Source organism: Vipera ursinii, assembly GCF_947247035.1.
Source record: "Vipera ursinii genome assembly, chromosome: 1".
Lineage (NCBI taxonomy): Eukaryota > Metazoa > Chordata > Lepidosauria > Squamata > Viperidae > Vipera > Vipera ursinii.
The window spans coordinates 173404007-173428827 of record NC_139512.1 but is presented as its reverse complement, the minus strand read 5'-3'; the positions used below and the strand labels follow the sequence as shown (position 1 = coordinate 173428827).

General features: G+C 38.3%; 1 protein-coding gene across 1 annotated transcript in view; it reads left to right on the top strand.

The window, feature by feature from the left end:
- BOLL (boule homolog, RNA binding protein) overlaps positions 1-24821 on the top strand; it is a gene marked incomplete at its 5' end in the record, with an annotated part of 44800 nt that overhangs the window by 6675 nt on the left and 13304 nt on the right. The window contains 7 exons of the mRNA XM_083368720.1: positions 2064-2207; positions 3795-3886; positions 16089-16143; positions 17501-17576; positions 18873-18997; positions 23467-23538; positions 24152-24199. Coding sequence (XP_083224846.1) covers positions 2064-2207; positions 3795-3886; positions 16089-16143; positions 17501-17576; positions 18873-18997; positions 23467-23538; positions 24152-24199 — 612 coding nt within the window. The remainder of the gene's footprint in view (positions 1-2063; positions 2208-3794; positions 3887-16088; positions 16144-17500; positions 17577-18872; positions 18998-23466; positions 23539-24151; positions 24200-24821) is intronic.

Below are 24821 nucleotides of genomic sequence, written 5' to 3'. Positions count from 1 at the left end.
GTAATAATAGTACCAAATAGCCACAAATGATTTAAATATATAGTATGATATATATTGATAATGAATACATTATCAATGTGAGGAAAACCATGCTGAAAAAAATAATTTTATTGTCAATGTTTATAACTGTACTTTAATTTCTGAATTACCTACAGTATATGATTGAACTTTTATGGTATTTTTTCTCGGCTTTGTTTTCAACAGACTCAGGAAGGACCTTGTCGTGGTTCTGTTGCTCATAGCACATCATGCTATGCTAACGCTTCCTGTGCATGCTTTACAATGTAAAGTTTACATACACTACAATGGACAGTTCAGTTATTCAGGACTGTGGTATTTTTCTGGAAAGTAAATTGAAACTTAACAATTAGGAACCCTGAGATAAATAATTTTATTATTAATTGATTTTTTTTTATATTTTTGTGACATACTATGTATGTGCTTTCAAAGTAGAGCAGTTTTACAGACAGAAGGAGATCAGAGGGAAGGACCGAGTTTGAGACTATTTATAAGCAAATTAAGAACATCCTTTATTAGTTCTTTACTGAATAATAGCTGAAATCTGTCATCACGTTTCTTAGTAAAGTATTAATACCAAATATAACAATATTTGAATCTAATAAAGCTAAAAATTGCCTGGTGTTTGCCTTGAATTTATTAAAGTAAGAAAACAAACTTTAGATGGAAAGAATGAACAAACCTAACTGGATTTAACTGCTATATTTTTATGAGTGAGAATATACACTAAAAAAGCATAGCTAATTAGGTTTTCTTTAGAGTAATTACGGTATATAGATTTTGGAACATATCTATAAATGATATGAACTATGAATCTGATACCTGATTTCATATACCGGTAACTTCATTTTTATGAATGGGAATACTTTGAAACACATAACTTGAAATATATTTATTATTTATTTATTTGATTTGTATACCGCCCTTCTCCCTAAGGACTCAGGGCGGTGAACAGTGACATAAGTCAGGGCTTTTCAACCAATGGTACGGGGTACCACCTGTGGTACATTGGCACATGGCAGGTGGTACACAACCATCCTAGAAAAGTGGTAGTGGGGGAGGGGAACAAGCTGAACCGGTGACAGCACCGCACAAGCCTGAGTGAGAGATGGCTGGAGCTGCAGGGCTGTCGGGGCTCAGTGGAAGCGCCAGGATCAGCGCCAGGTTCCAGCTGGCAACTGATTCATATTTATGACGGTCACAGGGTAACGTGAAGTGACCAAAACCTGCTGCAACCACCCAGCAGAGGGGGGGGAATAAAAACCAAACCACCCTACCCCACCCCCGCTGCCAATCCTCAACCGAAATGCTCACAACAATGAAAATCTTGGACAGGAGGAAGAGCGCCGCCGGGCAGGCAGGCCAGTGTCTTGCTCAGCTGTGGCTTGGGGGGCACTTTTTTCAGTCACTAAGCGAACTGTTGTAAGTCGAGGACTACCTGTACTTCATCACTTTTTTCCTTTTTTTATTTTTTGTCAAGTTTTTGACACCTTGCTAGGCAACTGGTGGTACTCGGATGTTGCCATATCCTAAAAGTGGTACAATGAGTGAAAAGGTTGAAAAGCCCTGGCTTAAGTAATGGGATCTTTTTTAAAAAGCTAACTAAAAATGTTTTTAATGTATAGATTAATTATGTGGAATTCAAATTTTTATTAGTGTTTTACTTTTTAGGTTAAATGTAAATTTCATTGTACAGATGAGCTGTTCTAAGAAAAGAGGATACAAATATCCTACTTATGTAATGAAGCAGGGATAATGTTCATACGTATTTTTTTAAAAGTACTGTATTCTTTTAAGACAGTATTTAATACACTTAGAAAATAATAGCTTTTAGAACTTTATAGAATTGATTAAGAAGAGTTGAGTATATGAAAACTTAAGATAGAAAAACTTTTGATACTATGGTATTAAATTACTTTGGATTAAAGTAAAATGCTTTCATTCCCTAGAAATAATTATAACGTTTGTTCTTTTCCTCATTTTAATTTTTGAAAATCCATAATAGATTGAAAATATATTTAACAAGAATATGTTCTTTTAAACAGCAAACTGCAAATCAGAGGCAAATTGATTCTTTGTCTCCATCTCCTAAAACTGTGTCGCCGGTCCCTTTAAATAACGCCACCAGTGCCCCAAGGTTTGGAACGGTTATTCCTAATCGCATCTTTGTTGGAGGAATTGATTTTAAGGTAATTTGAGTGGTTCCAAATTTTATTATAATAGAATTGTTTTTATATTATTATAAAATTGTTTTTATATTATATTGTTACATATATCAAAGAATTTATTCTTATGATTTTATCATCTGGTACATAGATGTGGAAAATAAAGAGTTACTTCTTCCCCATCTCAGCCCTTTGTTGTTATCTAATGAAATGGCATTGTCATTACAGTGGATTCCTGCCCACTTTGATCTATTTCAGTGGGTTGGGGATTTTCTAGAAACAAATTTGCTAGTGTCTTTGTGAAGATAAAGAGTAGGAAATCATCTTATTTTATTAGCCATGTGCTCTGATCACTCTACCTTTTATTGTACTCCTGCTTTTTAAATCTTTCATTCACCCACAAGTTCATTCACAGGTATTTCACTTTTTAGTTTTTCAAATTATTATTCTTGAGTTTGAAAATATCCAAGTGGTATCGTTCAAAATATCCAGGTAACATCTTCTTACTGCCTTTCAGCCATAGGGCCTTCTATTGAGTATGGAAAAGTATGCAGTTTTTCCCCCTATAATCAATTATGAATGAGGAAATGTATGTTGAGAGAAGTATAAACTAGATACCCCCAATCCATTCAAAGGCCAATGTTGCAGTTAACAAAGAGCAAAAGCAAAAATGTCTATAGTCTTAGAAACTACAGGAAACATACATATTTGAAAATATATTCCCTTCCATCATAGCTTAGTAAAATAATCTAACTATGCATCCAGCATTAAAAACTTAAAAGTGCTACTCTAATGAAATATTAACTCTTAACTATATTATTCAATGTATATAGAGAGCTGTGGTGGTGCAGTGGTTAGAATGCAGTATTGCAGGCTAATTCTAGCCGACTGCCAGCTGTTCGATTCTAGCAGTCTCAAGGTTGTTTCAGCCTTCCAGGGTCGGTAAAAATGAGGACCCAGATTATTGGGAGCAACATGCCAACTGAAAACCATTTAGAGAGGGCTGTAAAGCACTATGAAGCAGTCTGTAAGTCTAAGTGATATTGCTATTAGTTGTATCCTGTTCAACATTTTATTTTAACAAAATGTGCTTCCAAGGTGATTCATTTTTTTTAAAAAAGTCCAATCCTTCCCATTTTATTTCCTGCAATAACACTTCATTGTGTTTGTCTGCAGAGTAGCTTTTCTGGACTATAAAATAGTCCTGAAAGGCATTCATTATCAGGCATGCCAACATATCCAAAGAAACTGTGCTGAATTTTCTCTCCCTGGTATTATTTCCCTTTTTTAAAAAAAACAAAACAGAAATTTCAGAATACCATAGGAGATGGAGGTGGAATTATATACAATATGGGTAAGTCTAGAAAAATCAGCCCACTTTAGAAAATATTGCAGGTATCCTTATTGTACAAACTGCTGAAGAATATAATTGGAAAGTAATGTAACTTTCAAAATACTGTATAAATGAATGGATTGAAATTAGTTTTGATTGAGCAAACATGCCAATTATTAAAAGAATGTCAATATTAAGTGATAGTTGTATTTTAACTATATTTACTAGTATTATACAGTCTTTCTCTCTCTTCCCCCGCCCTTTATTTATTTTAATAGACTAATGAGAATGACCTGAGGAAATTTTTTTCCCAATACGGCTGTGTAAAAGAAGTAAAAATAGTAAATGACAGAGCTGGAGTATCCAAAGGGTTAGTCAACCAAAACATTTATTAAATTAATATCATACTGCTTAGAGTCTATATATAGTGTTTCAAAAATGAAGAGCATGGTATAAAAGTCCTTCAGGTCTGTAACTGTGTAAGCAAATTATCTTGGAATAAGTTTAAACATCTGGAAATAAGTTTAAATAAGTTTTATTAAAACTTTTATTAAGTTTTCTTAATAAAGACGTATAGGCTGTGTTTGGTTGAAAACAATTTCTTAGAGGCCAACTGGTGTTCATTTGTAATAAAACAACATGTCATACTCAGCTAAAATCCATTTAATTAAATTCATATAGTCATCAGAAAAGAGTATATGCAGTTATTTACATGAGGGAAGAAATGCTAAAAAATTATCCTGTTATCATTTATTTCTTCATTCACATCCCTTTTATCAATACTGTTACTCTTTAAGATGCCATAATGTTTTTGAAAATAAGTATAATTTATATGGAATTGTTAAATTTACTTAGTCTACGCACTGTAGAGTTACTCCAAACAGATAAATGGGCAATATATAAATTTAATAAATAAATGCACAGTATTATGCAACTTAATTTAAATACTTATTAATAGTCCTTTGTTAGTCTGTGGTATAGTTCTTATACAGTAAAAGCTGTTCCCAAACATCCCTTTGATTATTTGATTCTTCACTGTAATATTTCTGTAGCATGAGCTTCCATGTCTGCGCTGTGTATCATTTGGAATGTTCCAAGAAAGCAATTTTTGGCATACTATACTTCTGTATCTCTGTCCATAGCAGCATCTACTATGTTACCTCAGCTCCTTCTCAACCCCCAGAACAGTATTTTCAGCAGCATTTTCTGATTTTTTTTCTCTTCATCTTAATATTTCCCCAAATCATTTCTATTTTCTTGTTCCTTGTGGTTAGTGTTATTGTTTTTCCTTATTAATCTGTATTTGAAAAGGAATGATTTGAGAAAATATAGGTTTCATTGAAGCTTTTGTTCAGTCTGTTCTATCTCTTAATAAAGTTTTAACGTTTATAGACTATTAAAGAAGCCTTTCTGTAAGTGTATGCAATGCTTGAGTAAAGTTACTACATCTGACAGACATGATTGTGTCTCATGTGTTATAGGCAAAGGCCAAGAAGTTGAAGGATGCCAACTTTGCTTAGTAAAACAAACCAGATAGAACATTTCCCTTTAGGGTAACACTTAGGAAGAAAACACTGCCTAGCTCAGATAACATGCATGTACCGTATGTAAGGATTTTTCACAAAGCAAGTCTTCTGCTAGCTGAAATAAAAAAATTCAAAATCATTCCAAGAAGCATGAATAGGACAGTAATGTATTTTCCCAAAGTGTATTTTTCCACCACTTTTTTCAATGGCTAAAGTAGTCAACACTTCTGCAGAAGCTCCTGCCTATTCTTCATCAAATCCAGTGCTGACCAGCTCCAATATAGTTCTGTGTTTTCCAGATCAACTATAGTATTTAAAAGAACATAAACTTACTGTCTTCATCTCTTTGAAGCAATCAATTAAATTGAATTCAAAAAGACAGATTAAATTATTTAACTCAGAAGTATCCCTACTGTAATGTATTAAAGTATTCAGTTAATTCCAGTCATGCTAATACCAGAACTTTGAAACTTTTTGAAGTATTAAATAGATATTGTAGATTCCATACTTTCCATTCTCCATTTATAGAGACTATCTTATTTGAAATTTCATTGTTAGATCCTAAGCTTATAGTGCGTCCACATTAGAAATTATAGGTGATCATTTCATAACAATATCTTAATTTTGATCCACATTCAAATACAGACTTATAAAAAAGTAGCATGTCCATGAATACTCTTCAGTATAGTACTAAAGGCCTTCATATTGCTCACCCTCCAGATTTAAGGGCTTTTAAAGGCCAGGCGTGATGGGAAATAAAGCTGTCATTTGGTTTTAAGTCGCTAAACTACTGAATATATTTAGATCAAGATAGTTTTCTTTGTCAATTTGACTTTGATTCATAGTATCTATATAGTAATATTAACGGTGGCTTTTACATCGGGTATACTTCCTATGGCACTTTACAACTACAGTGGCATACACATTACAGAAATATGATTACCATTATAGATCCATGGAATTTGCATGCCATAATGAAGTGTCTTAAGATCCTGGGAATATAGGGAAGGAAACGGAAGCATTATAGAAAATATTCCTTATTCTGGGGAGGGGGAATGTGAGCGACTTGGAATAATTCTGTCTTCATTATGCTAAAAATAAGTTGATCTGGAAAATTACTTTAGTAGGTTTTCAGTATTCTGTTACTAGCAATATCGATGTCAACCCCCCACTGAAAAGTCCACCAAACAAAACATCAGAGCTATTGCAAACTTCTAATGATTACTTTTATTGAGCAGAATCAAACCAGTAGGGTCAAAGGGAAGTTAGCTCTAAGGAAAAAAGGTGGAAAGCAGTTAATTCAAAGAACAAAACTTCTTCCACCCCTCTGATGTACAGGTCACATTGTCCGATACATCTTCTAGTAGTTAATATGAGAACAAACTTTAGTTTGCGAAAACAATTCTTAAGCAGCTTCGGGTCTCACACTGATAAAGACACCCCCCCCCTCTCTCTCTCTCTCCCTCCCTCCCTCCCCCCCCCCCCCCCCCGTTGGCAAGTTAGAAGCACACTGCAGTCCTAAAAGCAGTAGGGTTCATTCCTTGACAATAGTTCTCATTTAGTGATTGCAGTTGGGACTAGCAACTTGATCATTAAGCAAAGCAGTCATTAAGTGAAACTTCCAACTGTGCTTATGATTTTACTTCAGCTTTTATTTGCTTTATACTCCTGCAAAGGGTGTAGATTCAAGGGTAGATTATAGAGTTAATTTTTTCATCTTAATTGTAACTAAGGTAAAGGTAAAGGTTCCCCCGCACTTGCGTGCTAGTCGTTTCCCATTCCAGTCCAAGTGACCATTGTTTCCTTAAGTTTGCCAGCTTTAAATGGTATGGTACATACTAAACATAGTTTTCCCGCCACCTTGAAGGAGGCGGTGGTGAGACCCCTCCTCAAGAAGCCTGCCCTGGACCCAGCTGTATTAAATAACTTTCGTCCGGTCTCCAACCTTCGCTTTCTTGCGAAGGTTGTTGAGAGCGTGGTGGCGCATCAGCTCCCTCTGTTCTTGGAGGAAGCTGATTATCTAGACCCGTACCAATCGGGCTTCAGGTCCGGGTACAGCACGGAGACGGCATTAGTCGCGCTGGTGAATGATCTCTGGCGGGCTCGGGACAGGGGTTGTTCCTCTGTCCTAGTCCTATTAGACCTCTCAGCGGCTTTCGATACCATCGACCATGGTATCCTGCTGCGGCGCCTCAGGGGGTTGGGAGTGGGAGGCACAGTTCTTCAGTGGTTCTACCTTCTGGGGCGTTCGCAGTCGGTGTTGGTAGGAGGGCAGAGGTCGACCTTGAGGCCCCTTGTTTGTGGAGTTCCTCAGGGATCGGTCCTCTTGCCTCTCCTGTTCAACATCTACATGAAGCCTCTGGGTGAGATCATTCGTGGTTTTGGAGTTGGTTATCATCAGTACACTGATGATACCCAGCTTTTTATTTCAACCCCAAACCACCCTAGTGATGCCCTTGACGTGATGTCCCGTTGCCTGGAGGCGGTCCGGGTCTGGATGGGGAGGAACAGGCTTCACCTCAAGCCTGACAAGACTGAGTGGCTGTGCGTGTTGGCATCCCGGGAAATGCAGAATTTTCCATCTCTTAATATGGGGGGTGAGTTATTACCCCCCGTAGATCAGGCTCGCAACTTGGGGGTCCTTCTAGATTCACAGCTCTCCTTAGAAGATCATATAGGAGCTGTGACTAGGGGGGCCTTCGCCCAGGTTCGCCTGGTGCACCAGTTGCGGCCCTATCTAGACCGGGATGCCTTGCGTACAGTCACTCATGCACTCGTGACCTCTCGTTTGGACTACTGCAACGCTCTCTACATGGGGCTGCCCTTGAGGACCACTCGGAGGCTTCAACTGGTGCAGAATGCAGCCGCGCAAGTTGTGTTGGAGGTCTCCCAATACTCCCATGTTACACCTCTGCTCCACGAGCTGCATTGGCTGCCAGTTGCCCTCCGGGTGAGATTCAAGGTGCTGGTAATGACCTATAAAGCCCTACATGGCATGGGTCCGGATTACCTACGGCAGCACCTGCTGCCGGCATCAACTTCCCTTTGTCCAGTGCGCTCCCACAGAGTGGGCCTCCTCAGGGTGCCTCCGATCAGAGAATGTCAATTGGTGGTCCCCAGGGGGAGGGCGTTCTCTGTGGGCGCGCCAGACCTATGGAACCGCTTTCTGGTTGAGCTCCGGATGGCCCCCGACCTTCGCTCCTTCTGGCGCAATTTAAAAACTTTATTTATTTGAACAATCTGGCCTGGTCTGATGGGTTTGGGGTTGGATTTAGTTTTAACACAGTTTATTATTGTATTATATTGGGCATAATTATTTAATTCTTTTTAACTTCTTTTTAACTTTTGTATTTATATTTTGATATTTATTGCCCTGTACACTGCCCTGAGTCCTTCGGGAGAAGGGCAGTAAAAATAAATAAATAAATAAACAAACAAACAAACAAACAAATAAATAAACAAACCAAAACCTACCATATTGGCAGTTTTAACTATGGCTTCTGTTTCCATCCTAATCTATTGCTACTCTTTTTGCATTGCTGGCAATGGGGTGAGCGTGGCTTCGGTATGATGAAACCGGCCCATGGGCCGGCAGTTTGACACCCCTGTCCTAAATTGTTGACTATCATCTTATGGGATGATAGTAGTAGAAATATTCACAGATCTACTCTTCATTATTCAATTTGAAGACAGTGAAATGGGTTATATTACAAAATAGATATACTGCCTACCATATGGGTTACCACAGGTCTATTTTCTTGAATAATCAGTATTACTAAAGATCACATTTCCATATGACTGAATATTTGTAAAATATTTCTAGAAAAAAATACTGTTGTTTTGCAGAATTCTAGAAGCTCTTCATTTCAGGATTCCCATACTCAGTCAGTGGAGAAAAAATTGATCACAGAAAGAGATACATTTGATTCACCAGGCTAGTTTACATTGACATTTTTAGAGATTATCTCTTATCCTTTTAAAATATTCAGGCAGATAAAATAATAGCTCACTGTTGCTGCAATAACTATGTAATGGCTAAACCTTGTAATTGCATCTTCTTTGGTACGGTCTTTTTATAGAAAGATACAACACCAATAGCAGCTATGTAAAGAGTGCTAATTTCTATTTCCATTGCTGTACTAAAGAGACAAGGACGATCTCATCTTTTAGATCTTTGCAATATATCAATCCAATGCATCTGTCTTCCTTCCTCATAATTCCATAAGTAACTGACAAAATTGAGTGAGCTGTTCAGTGATTTGAAGGATCCCCATGATTCCTATGACACATTTAGTTTCCATTGTTGCTATGCAGCACAGGATCACTATTGCTTCATGCTTTTACAGATGATCCTCATTTAACAGCTTCCTTGTTTAGCAATGGCAGTTACAACAGTGATGAAAAAGTATAACTCCTGCAGGTCTGTAAAGAAAAGGAAAACTAGTAAGATAATAAGCACAGTTAACTGCTTCACCTAACGATTGCTTCGCTTAATGATCAAGATGCCGGTTCCAATTGTGGTTGCTAAACAAGGATTGCCTGCATAAGTAAATTGTCTCACAAGGCAAAATGTTCACCATCACTGCATTTCAAGATATAAAAGATACAGAACATTTTGACTGCATGCTGCCCCCTTGATAACTTATAATACAAAATGGCAAATGGCTTTTGTTTTTTCCAGCCCCACAAAGGGAAACCTATTAACCATATCTGTACCTTGAGTATTTAAATGCAGTTATTCTTGCATTCTAATGCATTGGCTTTTATTTTATTGAACATTTGCTTGAGAATTTTTTTTCACAGTTATTCAACACTTAAAGTACTGAACAACAGAGTTGCCTCATGCTTATTGTCCTGGGTGCTCCTAAGAGTGTCTCTACAGTACTGTTCTATGTAATGAAGAAACCTTTTGAACTTCTTGCAACTGTTGTATAATATATTCCATCAGTGAACATGGCTTTCCTTTTAGCCTTTGTCTTATAGGAGGGCTTTGCCCTGAGAGTTCCTAGTGTTTCATAAAGTAAATTTTTTATCTTGTCCAGGTATCAGCTTCTTAATTATGATTATCTGGCCTAGATAAAATTTTACCTTATGAAACACTAGGAATGATAACTTTAAGGGCAAAACCATTCACTCACTTGCCCTCCTTTCATGTAAAGGCTAAAAGGAGAGCTATCTTCACTGATGGAATATATTACAGAAGAGCTACAAGAAGTTCAAAAGGTTTTTTCATTTAATTATGATTATCTACTGTTTGTATTCTTTAACCACTAGAAACATCCTATATTCTCTCAGACTCTATAGGGCACTTACTTTGCACCTGAATAGCACGTTGATCTTTCCTCTTACTTTGTAGGCTTGAATTCTAGATAATCAGTTTCATTTCAGTGATAGATACTTTTCAACTTACTGATCACAAGTACCGTATATACTTGAGTATAAGCCGAATTTTTCAGCCCACTTTTTGGGCTGAAAAATCCACTTCGGCTTATACTCCAGTGAACAAAAAAAAAAAGAACTTACCGAGGACTTGCGCGCGGCCGAGGCTTTGGTGCTTCCGGGATCGCCATTCACAGAAGATGCAGCTCCCAGCGTGACACGTCATCCGGATGGGCTGCGAATGAAGAAAGTCCTACCGTGCAGGCGTAGTACAGCTTAAACGCGATAGAGGTAAGGAGCCTGCGCATGCTCTGTTTCATAGCATGAAAGACTAGCATGAACCCCGGAGGCAAAAGATCAATATATATATATATGCATATGTGTATATATATACGGTATATATATGTGTGTGTATATATAGATTAAAATAAAAAAATAAATATATATATATAGATAGATGTATGTAAAAAAGTATCGGTTTTCTATTCGTGTTTATGTGTTATACAGTCCCATCGCACTCCTGAAAGGAATTTAATTTTAATTATGGTAAAATTGGTTAGGTGGTTGTGGAAATAGCTGAAGCTTCCACTGCTACAGTCCCAGAATTGCTGCTCACACTCCAAAGCAGTTACAATAAATGATTGTTTATTTTTGTAGTGTCACAATTGCAAAGCATTGCTTGAAGACACCGCAGTTCTTTTCTTCAGACATAAAAGTTCTTTGCAAATATGACATAATATACACATACATATTGTCAAATTATATTTTTTTTTGGGGGGGAGGAGCAGATAGAGCTTTATTTTGATTGTACTCTAGTTACAGTAATTTTAGAGTTGGGTTTACGGTATATTTTTATTTTATGGTATGGCATTTTTTTAAAGTTTTTTTTCCTGTTAGAAATGGATCCCAGTACTTCTAATCCTGCACCAAAACAAAAACGCAGGTCATACGAAGCTGCTTTCAAACTAAAGGTTGTGTCAAGAGCAGAAAAAAGCAATAACAGTATTGCAAGTAGGGAATTTGGTGTTGATGAAAAACAAGTGAGGGAGTGGCGGTAAATGAAAGCTGACTTGGAAAAGATTCCAAAGGCAAAAAAAGCTCGACGTGGTTTAACAACTCCATATGGGGCTCTTGAGACTGAATTGCATAAATGGGTTATGGAGTGTCGTCAAAATGGTTACTGCGTAACACGCATGGGAATTCGCTTACATGCCCTTCAAATGGCTAAAGATGACAAATTAAAAGCACCAGGCATTGAAAATTTTGTTGCGTCAGCAGGATGGTGTACTGGCTTCATGAATAGGTATGGCCTATGTTTGCGGCAAAGAACAAAGATTTCACAGAAGTTGCCAAAAGACCTTGATGAAAAAGTGATGTCATTCCATTCATTCATCATAAAACAAAGAAAGATCCATAACTATGACCTGGGACAGGGGTCAGCAACCTGAAACAGTGAAAGAGCCACTCGGAACCGTTTCCCTCACAAAAGGAAAAACTGGGAGCTGCAAAAAATGTGTGCACATGCGCATACATGCGCGCATGCGTAGAACAGGATTTGACTGAATAGTGGAGCCAAGGTGAGCTATGTGTTGTGACTCAGGGCCAGCCTGTGGGTCCGACAGCCGGCTCCGACGTATCGGAGGACTCAGATGAGGGGGAGGAGGGAGACGAACCGGCTGATGATGGTTTGGAGGCTTTGCAGAGTCCTCAGCCGGGGACCTCTTCTCAGCTGCGTGAGCCCGAGAGTGCGGAGGATGATGACCCACAGCTGGCCCTGTTCAAGGACGCCCGACGCAGGAGGCAATCGAGCAGGAACAAACAAAGAAAGGCTATGGGACTCCTCGGGAGGAGGCACAGGGAGACCACGCCCTGAGCTCTCTATAAAAGGAGTGTTTGGGGAGGGGCTGGTTGCTGAAAGCAACTTTTCCGCTTGAGAAGACAAGCTCTAGTGTTTTTGTTAACTGCGTAATTAAATCTTGGCAGAAGCCTTTTAGCCTTGGACGCTCTCCAGTCTCTTCTTTCTGATAAGGGGTTTGTTAGAAGAGGGCTGGTTCAGAACACTATGCACCTACCCTGCATATTTGAATTGATTGCACTTTTTTAGTCCCGCTTTTTTTTTTTTTTTTGGACTGCATATGGCAAAGGACTGGGAGCCACAGGAGACGGCTGAAAGAGCCGCATGCGGCTCCAGAGCCGCGGGTTGCAGACCTGTGACCTGGGAGATATTGGGAATATGGATGAAACACCTATGACCTTTGATCTTCCAAGCAACAGAACCGTGGCAAGTTTGGGAGACAAAACTGTTTTACTCAGAACCACAGGTAATGAGAAAAACCATTTTACAGTCGTTCTGTCATGTTTGGCTAATGGAACTAAGCTGCGGCCTGTCATTATTTTTAAAAGAAAGACCTTGCCTAAAAAGGTCAATTTCCCACCACGAATTACAGTGCGCACACATGTTAAAGGCTGGATGGATGAAGATGGAACAAAAAAGTGGCTGGAAGAAGTTTGGAACAGACGACCAGGAGCAGCCTTAAAGAAAAAACCATCATTGCTAGTTTGGGATATGTTCAGAGCCCACACATCTGATGACATAAAAATATTGGCAAAGTCTTCTCAAGTTACTTTAGCCGTTATTCCAGGTGGGCTTACATCTGTATTACAGCCCTTAGATGTGTGTTTAAATAAACCTTTCAAAGACCGTGTGCGAAAGATGTGGTGTGAATGGATATCATCTGGTCAAGCCCGACTAACAAAAGGTGGAAATATGATGAAGCCTGACATAGAACTGATAGCAAAGTGGGTTCGTGATGCATGGGAAGAGATTCCAGAGGACATGGTGAAGCACGCCTTCAAGAAATGTGGCATAAGTAATGCTATGGATGGCAGTAAAGACAGTGCTTTGTATGAGGACGACAGCTGTGATAGTGATGACTGCGAACTCTGTGACAATGTATATGATAATAACCTCACACCAGCTACAGCTGAAGCTGTGTTTGGACATACAGATGAGGAGGAGGAATCCAGTTTTGAAGGATTTTGATGCTTGTGTTTTAGCTTGGTTGCTTATTGAGTTAAGGTTTTTGTACATTTAAAGTTATTGTTAATACTTTAATGTTATATATTGTTTTTGTTGAATATACTGATAATATATTGTTTTTGTTGACCCTCTTTTCCACATGCCTCAATTAAAGCAATTTTATTATCTACCTGTATTTTTATTTTTGAAATTTACCGTGAGCTGCTGCATTTCCCAGCCTCGGCTTATACTTGAGTCAATAACTTTTTCCAGTTTTTGGGGGTAAAAATTGGGGTCTCGGCTTATACTCGAGTCGGCTTATACTCAAGTACCGTATATACTTGAGTATAAGCCGACTCGAGTATAAGCCGAGACCCCCAATTTCACCCCCAAAAACTGGAAAAAGTTGGTGACTTGAGTATAAGCCGATCCGCCGTTCTGCAAGCCTCCGCCGCCGGCTGCTTCGTTCCGCAGCGGAAAGAAGCAGGCAGGCTGCTTCGTTCCGCAGCGGAAAGAAGCAGCCTGCTTCGTTCAGGCTGCTTCGTTCCGCAGCGGAAAGAAGCAGGCAGGCTGCCTCTTTCCGCTGCGGAAAGAAGGCTGCTTCTTTCCGCAGTGGAAAGAAGCAGCCTGCTTCGTTCAGGCTGCTTCGTTCCGCAGCGGAAAGAAGCAGGCAGGCTGCTTCGTTCCGCAGCGGAAAGAAGCAGGCAGGCTGCTTCGTTCCGCAGCGGAAAGAAGCAGGCAGGCTGCTTCGTTCCGCAGCGGAAAGAAGCAGGCAGGCTGCTTCTTTCCGCTGCGGAAAGAAGGCTGCTTCTTTCCGCAGTGGAAAGAAGCAGCCTGCTTCGTTCAGGCTGCTTCGTTCCGCAGCGGAAAGAAGCAGGCAGGCAAGGCATGGAGATCCCGAGACCTGCCGAGGTTTGGGGAGGTGCCCAAACCTCCCCAAACGTCAGCAGGTCTCCGGATCTCCTCCCCAAACCTCCCCAAACGTCGGCAGGTCTCGGGATCTCCGTGCCTTGCCTGCCTGCTTCTTTCCGCTGCGGAAAGAAGCAGGCAGGCAAGGCACGGAGATCCCGAGACCTGCCGACGTTTGGGGAGGTTTGGGGAGGTGCGTGCGCACCTCCCCAAACCTCCCCAAACTTCGGCAGGTCTCCGGACGGCGGCTGCTTGGGAGAGGTGCGCGCAATCCCGGAAGCACCAAAGCCTCGGCCGCGCACAAGTCCTCGGTAAGTTTTTTTTGTTGACTGGAGTATAAGCCGAAGTGGAATTTTTCAGCCCAAAAAGTGGGCTGAAAAATTCGGCTTATACTCAAGTATATACGGTATATACGGGTATGTCCTTATCAGAAGGCGCTTCATTTCACTGGTTAATTCCTATTGCTACTCTCATACCTGCCTATATGGTATTTTTCTATCATACCTTTCTTGAGGTACATAGGTATATTCATTTATTACTGTAACTTGCCACCCTGGTAGGAGCACATGAAGATTTTGGACAAATAATCTTATTTTCTATTGTTGAATGATTACAGTCCAACTTTTCTTTTATTTAGAATATGATATAAAGTATAATTGGTTCAAAGAATTGAGGAAAAGAACTTCAGCTGCATGGTTTTGATTTGTACACTGTTTAGATCACTATAGCCATTCAACTATATCAACAATTATAGTTAAAAATAAGCATCCTATTCATCTATACAAATCCCACTGAAAAGTTATATGTCATTTTATGCAAATAAACTTTCTTCACTTGAAATCTTATTTTAAAAATCATTATAGTTGCCAGATGTGTTTCAATGTAGAGATTCATAAAAATAGCAAATTGTAATGAAAGAATTCTCAGTTTGAAAAATATATTCATTTTTTTGAAAGTAATTCCAGAACGTTATCTTTTATGCTAATTACAGCTTCAGCAGTTGAATTTTATACTGAATGGATTTTCCTTCAGCATTAGTGAACTTGGAAATTTGATCTAGAATTTTCTAATAATATGAACAAAAATAAAAGCCCATTACTTTTTGAGAAAAAAATCAAATATTTCTACACTCTCCTAATGTAAATTAGAAAATGTTTAGAAGTCACACATTTTTTAAAAAGGGCTAAACAAAAACTGTATAACCTGATCAAAGCATTAAGGATGTAAATTTATATTAGTATTTATGCTAGTTTTATTTTAATTTGCATACCATTCTGGTTTTTATCTATTTTTGCTTTTGTCTCACATAAGCCTTACTTGGGTATATATCTATTGTCAAGCTAGAGTTACAGCAGAATCCTCACCTTCCATGTAAAGTGCTGTGGCTCTTAACATCCTGATTTCTATTTTGATTAACATAGGAAGCATCTTTGTTGTGAGATTATTTTTTCTTTTTAATAAGAATTTGTTTTTTGGCCACTGTTTTAGGCCTGTGGCTTAAACTTTTTCTTCTATAAATAAAAGTCACATGGAAGTAACATCTGTCTTTTCTTTGGGGAAAATACTGTTTTTTAAAAATCTTATTCTCAGTAGATAGGCTGAAACAAACACTTTGTTGCTTCACATTCCTTTTTTAGAGACTACAGAATGCTTCAAAATTGTCAGACAACACATTAACATTTTGGAAGACTGCACATATAATATACTTTAAGGAAAATAATTTCTGTTATTTTACTTAGGTATGGCTTTGTCACATTTGAAACTCAGGAAGATGCACAAAAAATTTTACAAGAGGTAAATGATTATTTTATTTTATATACATAGATAGTAGTAATCCTCTCATGTTTACATATTTGTGGTGAAGATCATTATTTGAAGTCTATAAGAACATTATTTTTTTCAGATTTGGTGGGCACCATCATAAAATGGTTGCCATAGTGTATAATCAATATTAAAGCCATGTGTGTAAGAGAGAATCATGCAAGTTACTTACTAATCAGGAGATGCAGAGGGTCTTTTCAGATACCATAGATATTTGGGCTACTCTTATGTTCATGGGTAGGGACGCGGTGGCTCAGTGGGTTAGGACGCTGAGCTTGTCGATCAGATGGTCGGCAGTTTGGCAGGTCGAATCCCGAGTGCCGCGTAACAGAGTGAGCGCCTGTTACTCGTCCCAGCTTCTGCCAACCTAGCAGTTCGAAAGCACGTAAAAATGCAAGTAGAAAAATAGGGACCACTACGGTGGGAAGGTAACAGCGTTCCGTGTGCCTTTGGCATCTATTCATGCCGGCCACATGACCACGGAGACGTCCTCGGACAAGCGCTGGCTCTTCGGCTTTGAAACGGAGAAGAGCACTGGCCCCTAGAGTCGGAAACGACTAGCACGCATGTGCGGGGGAACCTTTACCTCTTATGTTCATGGGCATTGTGTTATAGGAATGGGATGTTCAAAAGCAGAGAAATAGATTGAAATGTGCAAAAAAAAATTAAGCTGTCTTCGTTTCCAGTCAATGTATCCATGGCAATCAAGGGAGGGAGAAAGATTTCTGATGCTTCCTTCTAGCTTCCCACAATGAAACTCAATGGGGAAGCTGGCAGGAAGTTGGAAACCACTCCCACTGCTTTTTTTGCCCAGCCATGGTCATTAGGTAAGAAAATATCTCTGAAGTAATGACCCAGTGGGGCACTGATTATTTAGTAGAAGGTTAAAAATCACAGCAGGAAGCCTAGAAGATTGAAAATGCTTTTAAGTGTCACAGAAAAAAATAGATGACAGGTAATATAGGTTATTGGGGAGGGCTAGTGGAATGGGCCAACTGGCCATGGCCAACTTGTTGCAGGACAACTCGCTGTGGGACAATTCAACAAATAAAAAAAAAAGTTAATTTTGATAGAACCGTGGCAAATAATAATAAAGTCATATTTATATCTTGAATTTTAAATTCTCAAAATCCTTATACAGTATAATAAGATTAATTATTAGAAAAAAGAATTGTAATAGTAACTGAGCACACACACACCCCAAATTGCATTTTTTGTAAGAGATTTAATGAAATAAATATCTGAAAAAACCTGATGGATTGTTCGTAAACATTTTGTAAAACAAGATTTATATGTAAGTAACAAGTAACATTTCCTTTGTTTTGTTTAGGCTGAAAAATTAAATTATAAAGATAAGAAACTGAACATTGGTCCAGCAATAAGAAAGCAACAAGTAGGGATTCCTCGTATGTATTTGTTTTATCTCCCTCTTTGCCCATCCTTCAGTAAAATCCCTTTCAAGCAGAGCACTAGACAACCATTAAGCTGCTAGGATCAAGAGACTACTCTCTCCACATGAGTCTTCTGGTTCACCCTATCTATTCACGTTACATCAACAATCAAGAAGCCCTTCATGTGGCGTTCAGTCTGGCCACATGAAGGTTATGGGAAGGGCAAGAGATGCCCTACTACTATTTTTCCTTCATTTCCAGCCATTCAAACTACTAAGGGAGAACCATAATATTTCTGTTCCACTTGATAAACAGATATTGTAAAACTTTGAAATTTGCCTGAAATGGACCGTGGAAATTTTTCAGACCCACCCGGGCTTTGCACCACATTGCTGGGGGTTCCTGGGTGCTGTGGCTTTGCCAAGCTGCTAAGGTTATAGCTTTATTATGTTGCATTGCTTACGTTTCCTGCACCATTACAACTTTGCATTGCTGTGGCACTAGGACTTCCAGGGGTGGCTGCACTTTGTGCTATGCTGTGGCTCAGGGACTTTTTACAGCACCAGATCACGGCATGCCAAAAAGACCCTGAGACTTAGCATAGCAAGCAGCTACAGAGTTATGTGGGCCTAGGGCAGCTTGCTACCCAGCAAGGGAGGACACAAGGCAACTAAAAAGTCAGATGGGGAGAAGGGAAGATAGGAGTGAGCCAGGTGGAGGAGTTGAAGAGGTTGCAGTCCTTTACTGGAGGCTCAGGGCTGAAAGGGACCAAGCCTGGATTAGCTTGGATTGGGATGGGTCCTTAGCTAAGGACCCATAGAATTCAATTAATGTGGTAATCGGAGTGCAATAATTCTCATTACTAAGTGATGCAGTCATGTGATGTGCTTTATGACTGCATTGCTTAGCAACAGAAATTCCAGTCCCAATTGTAGTTGTAAGTCAGGGTCTACTTATTTTTCATTATTGCTGTAATCTAGAATTATATGCCAAGTTCCACACAGTGTTTTCCTGCTACTCATAATTCAGATTTAGACTTAGGCTTAGACTTAGATTTGTTATACCACCAAACTGATTGACTCTGGGCAAATTACCACTGTAGTTCTTTATTCCATCAATAAAATCATACCTATAAAAAGATTTGTGTGTGTACTTAAAATTTCTGCCTAAGAAATTTGAGAAAATTTAAGAGATTAATTTTTTTGTCCCCAAGTAGTTCAAATTTACATATCTGATTTTTACTAAAAAACACTGTTGTTTTTGTTTTTCAAAAAGCACATTATGCAAATTTTTCTTCTGTCATTATTTCAGGTTCCAGTATAATGCCAGCAGCTGGAACAATGTACTTAACAACTGCAACTGGATATCCATACACTTATCATAATGGAGTAGCTTATTTTCACACTCCTGAAGTTGCATCTGTTTCTCAGCCATGGGTAATTGTTTTTTATATAGGAATATCAGATTTGCTGATAAATAATATGCTTTACTTTTGTTTCTCTTCACGTTAGCATGTTTTGTAAACTGCCGTTAATACAGCAGAGTTACAACAGTGTTGCCTTGCAGATTTATTGCAGGTAGCTGTTGCAAATAATAATAATAATGCAGTTAGTCCATGGTTTATGACAGTAGTCATGAGCAGTTCTGCTTGCTGTTGAAAAGATGGATACATACCATGCATGCATCATGGGAAGGGGCAGTCAAATTGCCCATATCTTACAGAAGATGGGGACGGCCAGCAGAAGCTGTTAAGGGTGGAGGAGATGCTGCAGGCAGATGAAAAATCAGGAGCAACTTAATGGAGCAATTTGTAACCTTCCTTGCAATCTTCCTAGCTTGATGAACACTGCATTCACATACAGCTCTAAGCCAAGACTAAATCATGATTAACTAACAGTGGACTGCTTCCAACTACTTTTCATATCAAACCAAAAATAAACCAAATTATGGATAAGTGTTATGTGTAAAACAGGATAGTAGTTTTATGAAGGTTAATATTTATCATGATCAATTTTGGTTGATTTCAAAACAGGTTTCAAATTTTATTTATCAAATTGGTGTGTTGCCAAGTCTTCAAAGACTCTTAAATAGAATAAATTTTTACCCAAAAAGAGAAAATAATATGACATTATACATCACAAATTCAAATCTATAATACTGTTAGCTATAAACATTAAAAAACTAAAATTTAAGAAAAAAAGACAAATGGTTTTTAAAAAACCATACAGAAGAGTTTGTCTAAAAGTTTCCAGAAGGCTGTTACAAAGGTGGTACTAGAACTCATGAATTCCCAGTTTCTACCTTGATGCCTTAACCACTAGACTTCTCGGTCTTTGACTTTTCTTAGATCCCTGCAATAGTAGCTACTTGTGGAACCCTGAGAAAAAAATGAATTTCAACAACTGCATCAGGGTACATCATAACAAATTGACAAAAGTGTAGGGGAATACTTTCTTGAATGCACCATATTTCTAAGTAATATTTAAAATCTGAGTATATCTCAGCAAAATATTTTTTTCAAATAAATAAAACGAATAAAAATCAATACCAAATACAAATTTGGTGGAGCAGTGGGCTAATGCCTCCATAAGTAACACCAGCTGCCTGCAATTAGTGCAGGTTTGAGTCCCACCAGGCTCAAGGTTGACTCAGCCTTCCATCCTTCCGAGGTAGGTAAAATGAGGACCCAGATTGTTGGGGGCAATTAAGCTGACTTTGTAATAATGCCGCTGGGGTGTGTGTGAAAGCCCTAATAAGCAGGCATATACACAGAATGAAGGCTACTGCTAAGCACATTGATTTGTGCTTTAGATTGTAAGCCGCCCTGAGTCTTCGGAGAAGGGCGGGATATAAATGGGATTAAAAAATAAAAAATTTGAAAAGTACAAGAAAAAAAAGTGAGGCATGTGAAAAAGAAAAAAAAGAGAAGAGAAAAAAAGTTAAGTTCCCTGTTCATCCTAGTAGATAAAAACAATGTTAATAGCTTATCACTGTCTCTAAATAAAACACAGTCTAAATGCTACGTCAATCTTTTTGTCACCAAAAGTCCAGTAAAAAGGAAACAGATATAACTATTTTTAGCACTGATCAAACAAGCCAATCTTGCAAACCTCTAAGTATTTAAAATTACTCTTTAACTCCTTAAAAAAATTCCAGTTAGTTGGCCCTGTCATCTTCAAAGTGAAAATTCTTTTTTTCTATTAAAAAGTTTTAGAATACATTTTATCTTTAACAAACAACAACAAAAAAGAAACCCCCCCAGCCCCCTTCCCTCCCACCCTCCCCAACCCCACCCTCCCTTTCCCCTCCCCCCCTTTCCCCTCCCCCCCCACTTCCCAGAGCAGAATACAGGGTATAAAAATACAAACAATCATAATCTAGCTTACGCAAACAATCCTGAACTATATAGACTATCGAACTTTAACTCATATAGATAAACTCCAAACATATATGTATACATCATATCAATAATTATTCAAAAACAAGATAATACTTTTCAATCTACCCAATAAAAACAATCACAAATAAAACAATTTATATCAATTGTCTAAAGCTGTTCTTCCCAACTAAACTTTAAATTCATATTATCCTGATATATTATACAAATTAAAATACCATAGATTACTTCCAAACTTAAAATTTTTTTATATAATCACATCATTCTTATATTCTTATATTCTATTACCTACTCCAATATTGCCCATAAAAGTATTACAAATTAATTTCAATCACACATAAAACAATTTATATCAGTTTTATAAAACTATTCTTCTATCCAACTAAACTTTAACATACTAAAACCAAGTTTATACACCTTTCCTTCTCCTAATGTATTATACAACTTAAAATACCATACATTACCTTCCAGGCTTAAAACTTTCCATCCAAATAACAAAGCATAACCTACAGAATATCAATAAACACTACTACAAATCTTCCCAATTAAATTTTCATAATCATCTTAAAACTAAAGCAACACAAAATATTATATAATTATTTTATAAGGGTGAAAAATGAATCCCCAAATACTGAATCCTTCTAGCATCCTTATTACATTATTATCTCTTGCAATTATGCAACTAAATCCTCAGGTTTGCTTCATTCTTCCAGAAGCAGCACACCTCTTCCAATTTCTGGCCTTCTCCCGTGGTGATGAAATTTGACCCACTCCTGTAGCTTTCACATCTATCTGCGTTAACCCTTCAACATCTTGTGGATTCTCTCTGGAACGTTGAGGCTCTCTGTCACCTTTTTTCTTTGTAGACTCCAAAGACAGTATGGGGGCTGCTTTTAAAACATTACTGTAAAAGTCACATGCCTGAATCACCGTGGCAAGACAATGCCTCGTACCTTCATAAGTCACCACCATACCCTCTGGTATTTGCCATCTAAACTTAATATCACGTCGTATCAATTCTTGTGTCAAAAAAGCAAATTCCTTCCTTTTTCTTAAAATTCTTGCAGGAATCTTTTTTAAAATCAAAACTTTTTGCTCATCCATTACAAAATCAATATTATAGGAGGCCTGGATAACTTCATTTCTAATCTTTCTCTTTGTAAAATAAACCACCACATCTCTGGGTAGTTTCCTTTGTCTTGCAATCCACGAATTAACACGGAAGATTTTATCTATATCTTCCATTATTTCATCTGCTGGTCGCTCCAACACCCCTTCCAAAACCTCAGAAACCATTTTCGTCAAATTTTCCTTAGGATTTGCTTTTAGTCCTCTGATTCTCAAAGCAAACTCCATCTGAGAATACTGTGTCGAAATCAAATCATAATCCATTTTCTCTATCACATTTTCAGTTTCTGTCATTTTGGCTTCCATTCTAATATCATTTTGAACAAGATCTTCCACTCTTTCATCCAAAATCTCAATGCTTTTAGCCATGCTTAACATTGCAGATGTGATGTCTGCTCTCATTTCTGCTAATTTCTCTGTAAACTTCTCCTCCAACTTTTTCTCCATTATCTCAACAAATTGTTGCATTTGCTTTTCCATAGTCTCTTGCAGCAAACTCTGCAAATCTTTTACTGTAAAAGCTGATACAGATTCAGATGCAGAGGACAATGACGTTTTCACCAAAGACTGCTGCCTCAGGGCAGGAACTTTAGAAGATATAGCCGCCATTTTCACCCTCTATTGTTAACTACGCACTTTCACATGCAGATTCAGCAAAGTCCATTGAGTTAAAGATCAAAACATCATCTTCACCAAAATCTCCTGCATCGCTCTGCCTGCGTCCTCGTTCTCAAAAGCTCTTCCTTGCTAGCAGGGATGGTTGCGAACGCCCTGTTCTGCTCCAAAAAACCCGGAGCAAAGACGCCTCGCAGTCCGGAGCATGCCCAGGCTTTGGGGGGGCTCAATCCTTCCGCCACCAAAACTCTAAGTTCTGGCGGCCCCGGAGAGCTCTACCCCTACCTGGGCGCTCACCCCCTCTTCTTCTCCCGAGGTGGGGGCTTCCGAGCTGCCGAACAGCTGATTGGCGCTGTTTTCGGCGGCTCTACGGAGCCGCGAGGCTGACAGCCAAGAAATGGCTGCCTCCGGCGTCGCCTTGCCATCCGGATGCCCAAAGTGAAAATTCTTAATAAAAACCAAGTGATTAAGTTATAAGACTTGGTCGAATGTAATGTTCATAAAGTCTGGTTTATTAGTGTGAGCTTGATGTATAAAAACTGCAATTTCATGTTCTACACATGAGTGGCAATACAGAGTCATGTCAGTGATCACCACAATTATCTTCCTTGTTCCAGAGAGATTTTGCCAGCTCAGATCCAGCATCTAACATTGATTTCCATTGCAAAAGCCAACCAGAGCTAGGAAGACATTGACTCACCATGTCGTTACAGGAAGTCTCCATCCAGCAAAATAATAATTGATTTTCTTTTCTTCTTTTTAAAGTCACGTTCAATTTCTAGTTCTCCTGTGATGCTAGCTCAGCCAATTTATCAGCAACCAACATATCACTATCAGGTAACAAAGATTGCATTTGTTCAGTATGATTGTAAATAAGAGAAATCATTAACTATGCTTCTTTTTGTGTAGTTGAAAAATTTACAAATATATTACACTTGGATTTTATTGATTAATAGTATTTTAGTGTTTTATTGATTGTAATGGTTGCAATGTTTATTTTATTTTACAGAGTTTGTATAGATAGTTCTTGACTTATGACTATAACTGGGACTGGAATTTTCATTGCTAAGCAAGACAGTCCTTAAATGAGTTGTAGCTGATTTTATGACCATTTTGCCATGGTCATTAAGCGAATCACATCATTAAGTGAATTCAGCTTCCCCCATTAACTTTGCTTGTCAGAAGCCAGCTAGGAAATGGTGATCATGTGGTCCTGGGATGCTGCAACTATTGTAAATATACGCCAGTTGCCTAGTGTTCAAATTGTGATCACATGATTGGGGATGCTGCAATGGTTGTGTGATGACCAGTTTTAAGTCAGTTCCCATAACATTGAATGGTCATTAAAAATATGGTCATAAATCAAGACTACATGTTTGTATAGTATACATTGCTTTAGAATTTTGATTAGACAAGATTGTTAGCAAAAAATCATTTCCATCTATCCTAGGCTCCTGCACAATGCCTTCCTGGACAATGGCAGTGGAGTATTCCCCAGGTAAGTTGAAATATTTTTCAATCTCCTTCCCACATTTTACTATTCTGTTTGACTGTCCATATGAAATTTTTAAAGAAAAATAGTTTTTCCCTGTTTTTTGATAAAAATTATTGTATATGAAAAGCAGGATTGAAAGTAAAGACATAGGGTTATTAGTACTTTTTATGATTGAATAATCACTATAGTTTCTGGAATCATGGTTACAAACAGGATTTTGATGTAACATATTGAAAACGTCACATAGCTCTGATTATTCCTGGCAGCTGACTGTAAGAAGTAAGGTTGACAACATGCTAAGTTCCTAAGTCATCTTCTCAGTGAACCTCAAACAGATAAATTCACATTATATTGATAAAGACTATATCATTTCAAGACTTTTCAAAAATAATGCTATTAACAAATGTACCATAGAATGTAAAGATGTGAATCATGTTTTGAATCAAACCATTTGAATTTGGGAATGTTTCAAGGTCAAACAGTGCTCTGTGACAGCTCTACACATGGACATCACCAGACGGTCAACACAAAAATCAGATTGACTATGTGCTCTGCAGCCAAAGATGGAGAAGCTCTTTACAGTCAGTAAAAACAAGACCAGGAGCTGACTGTGGCTGAGACCACG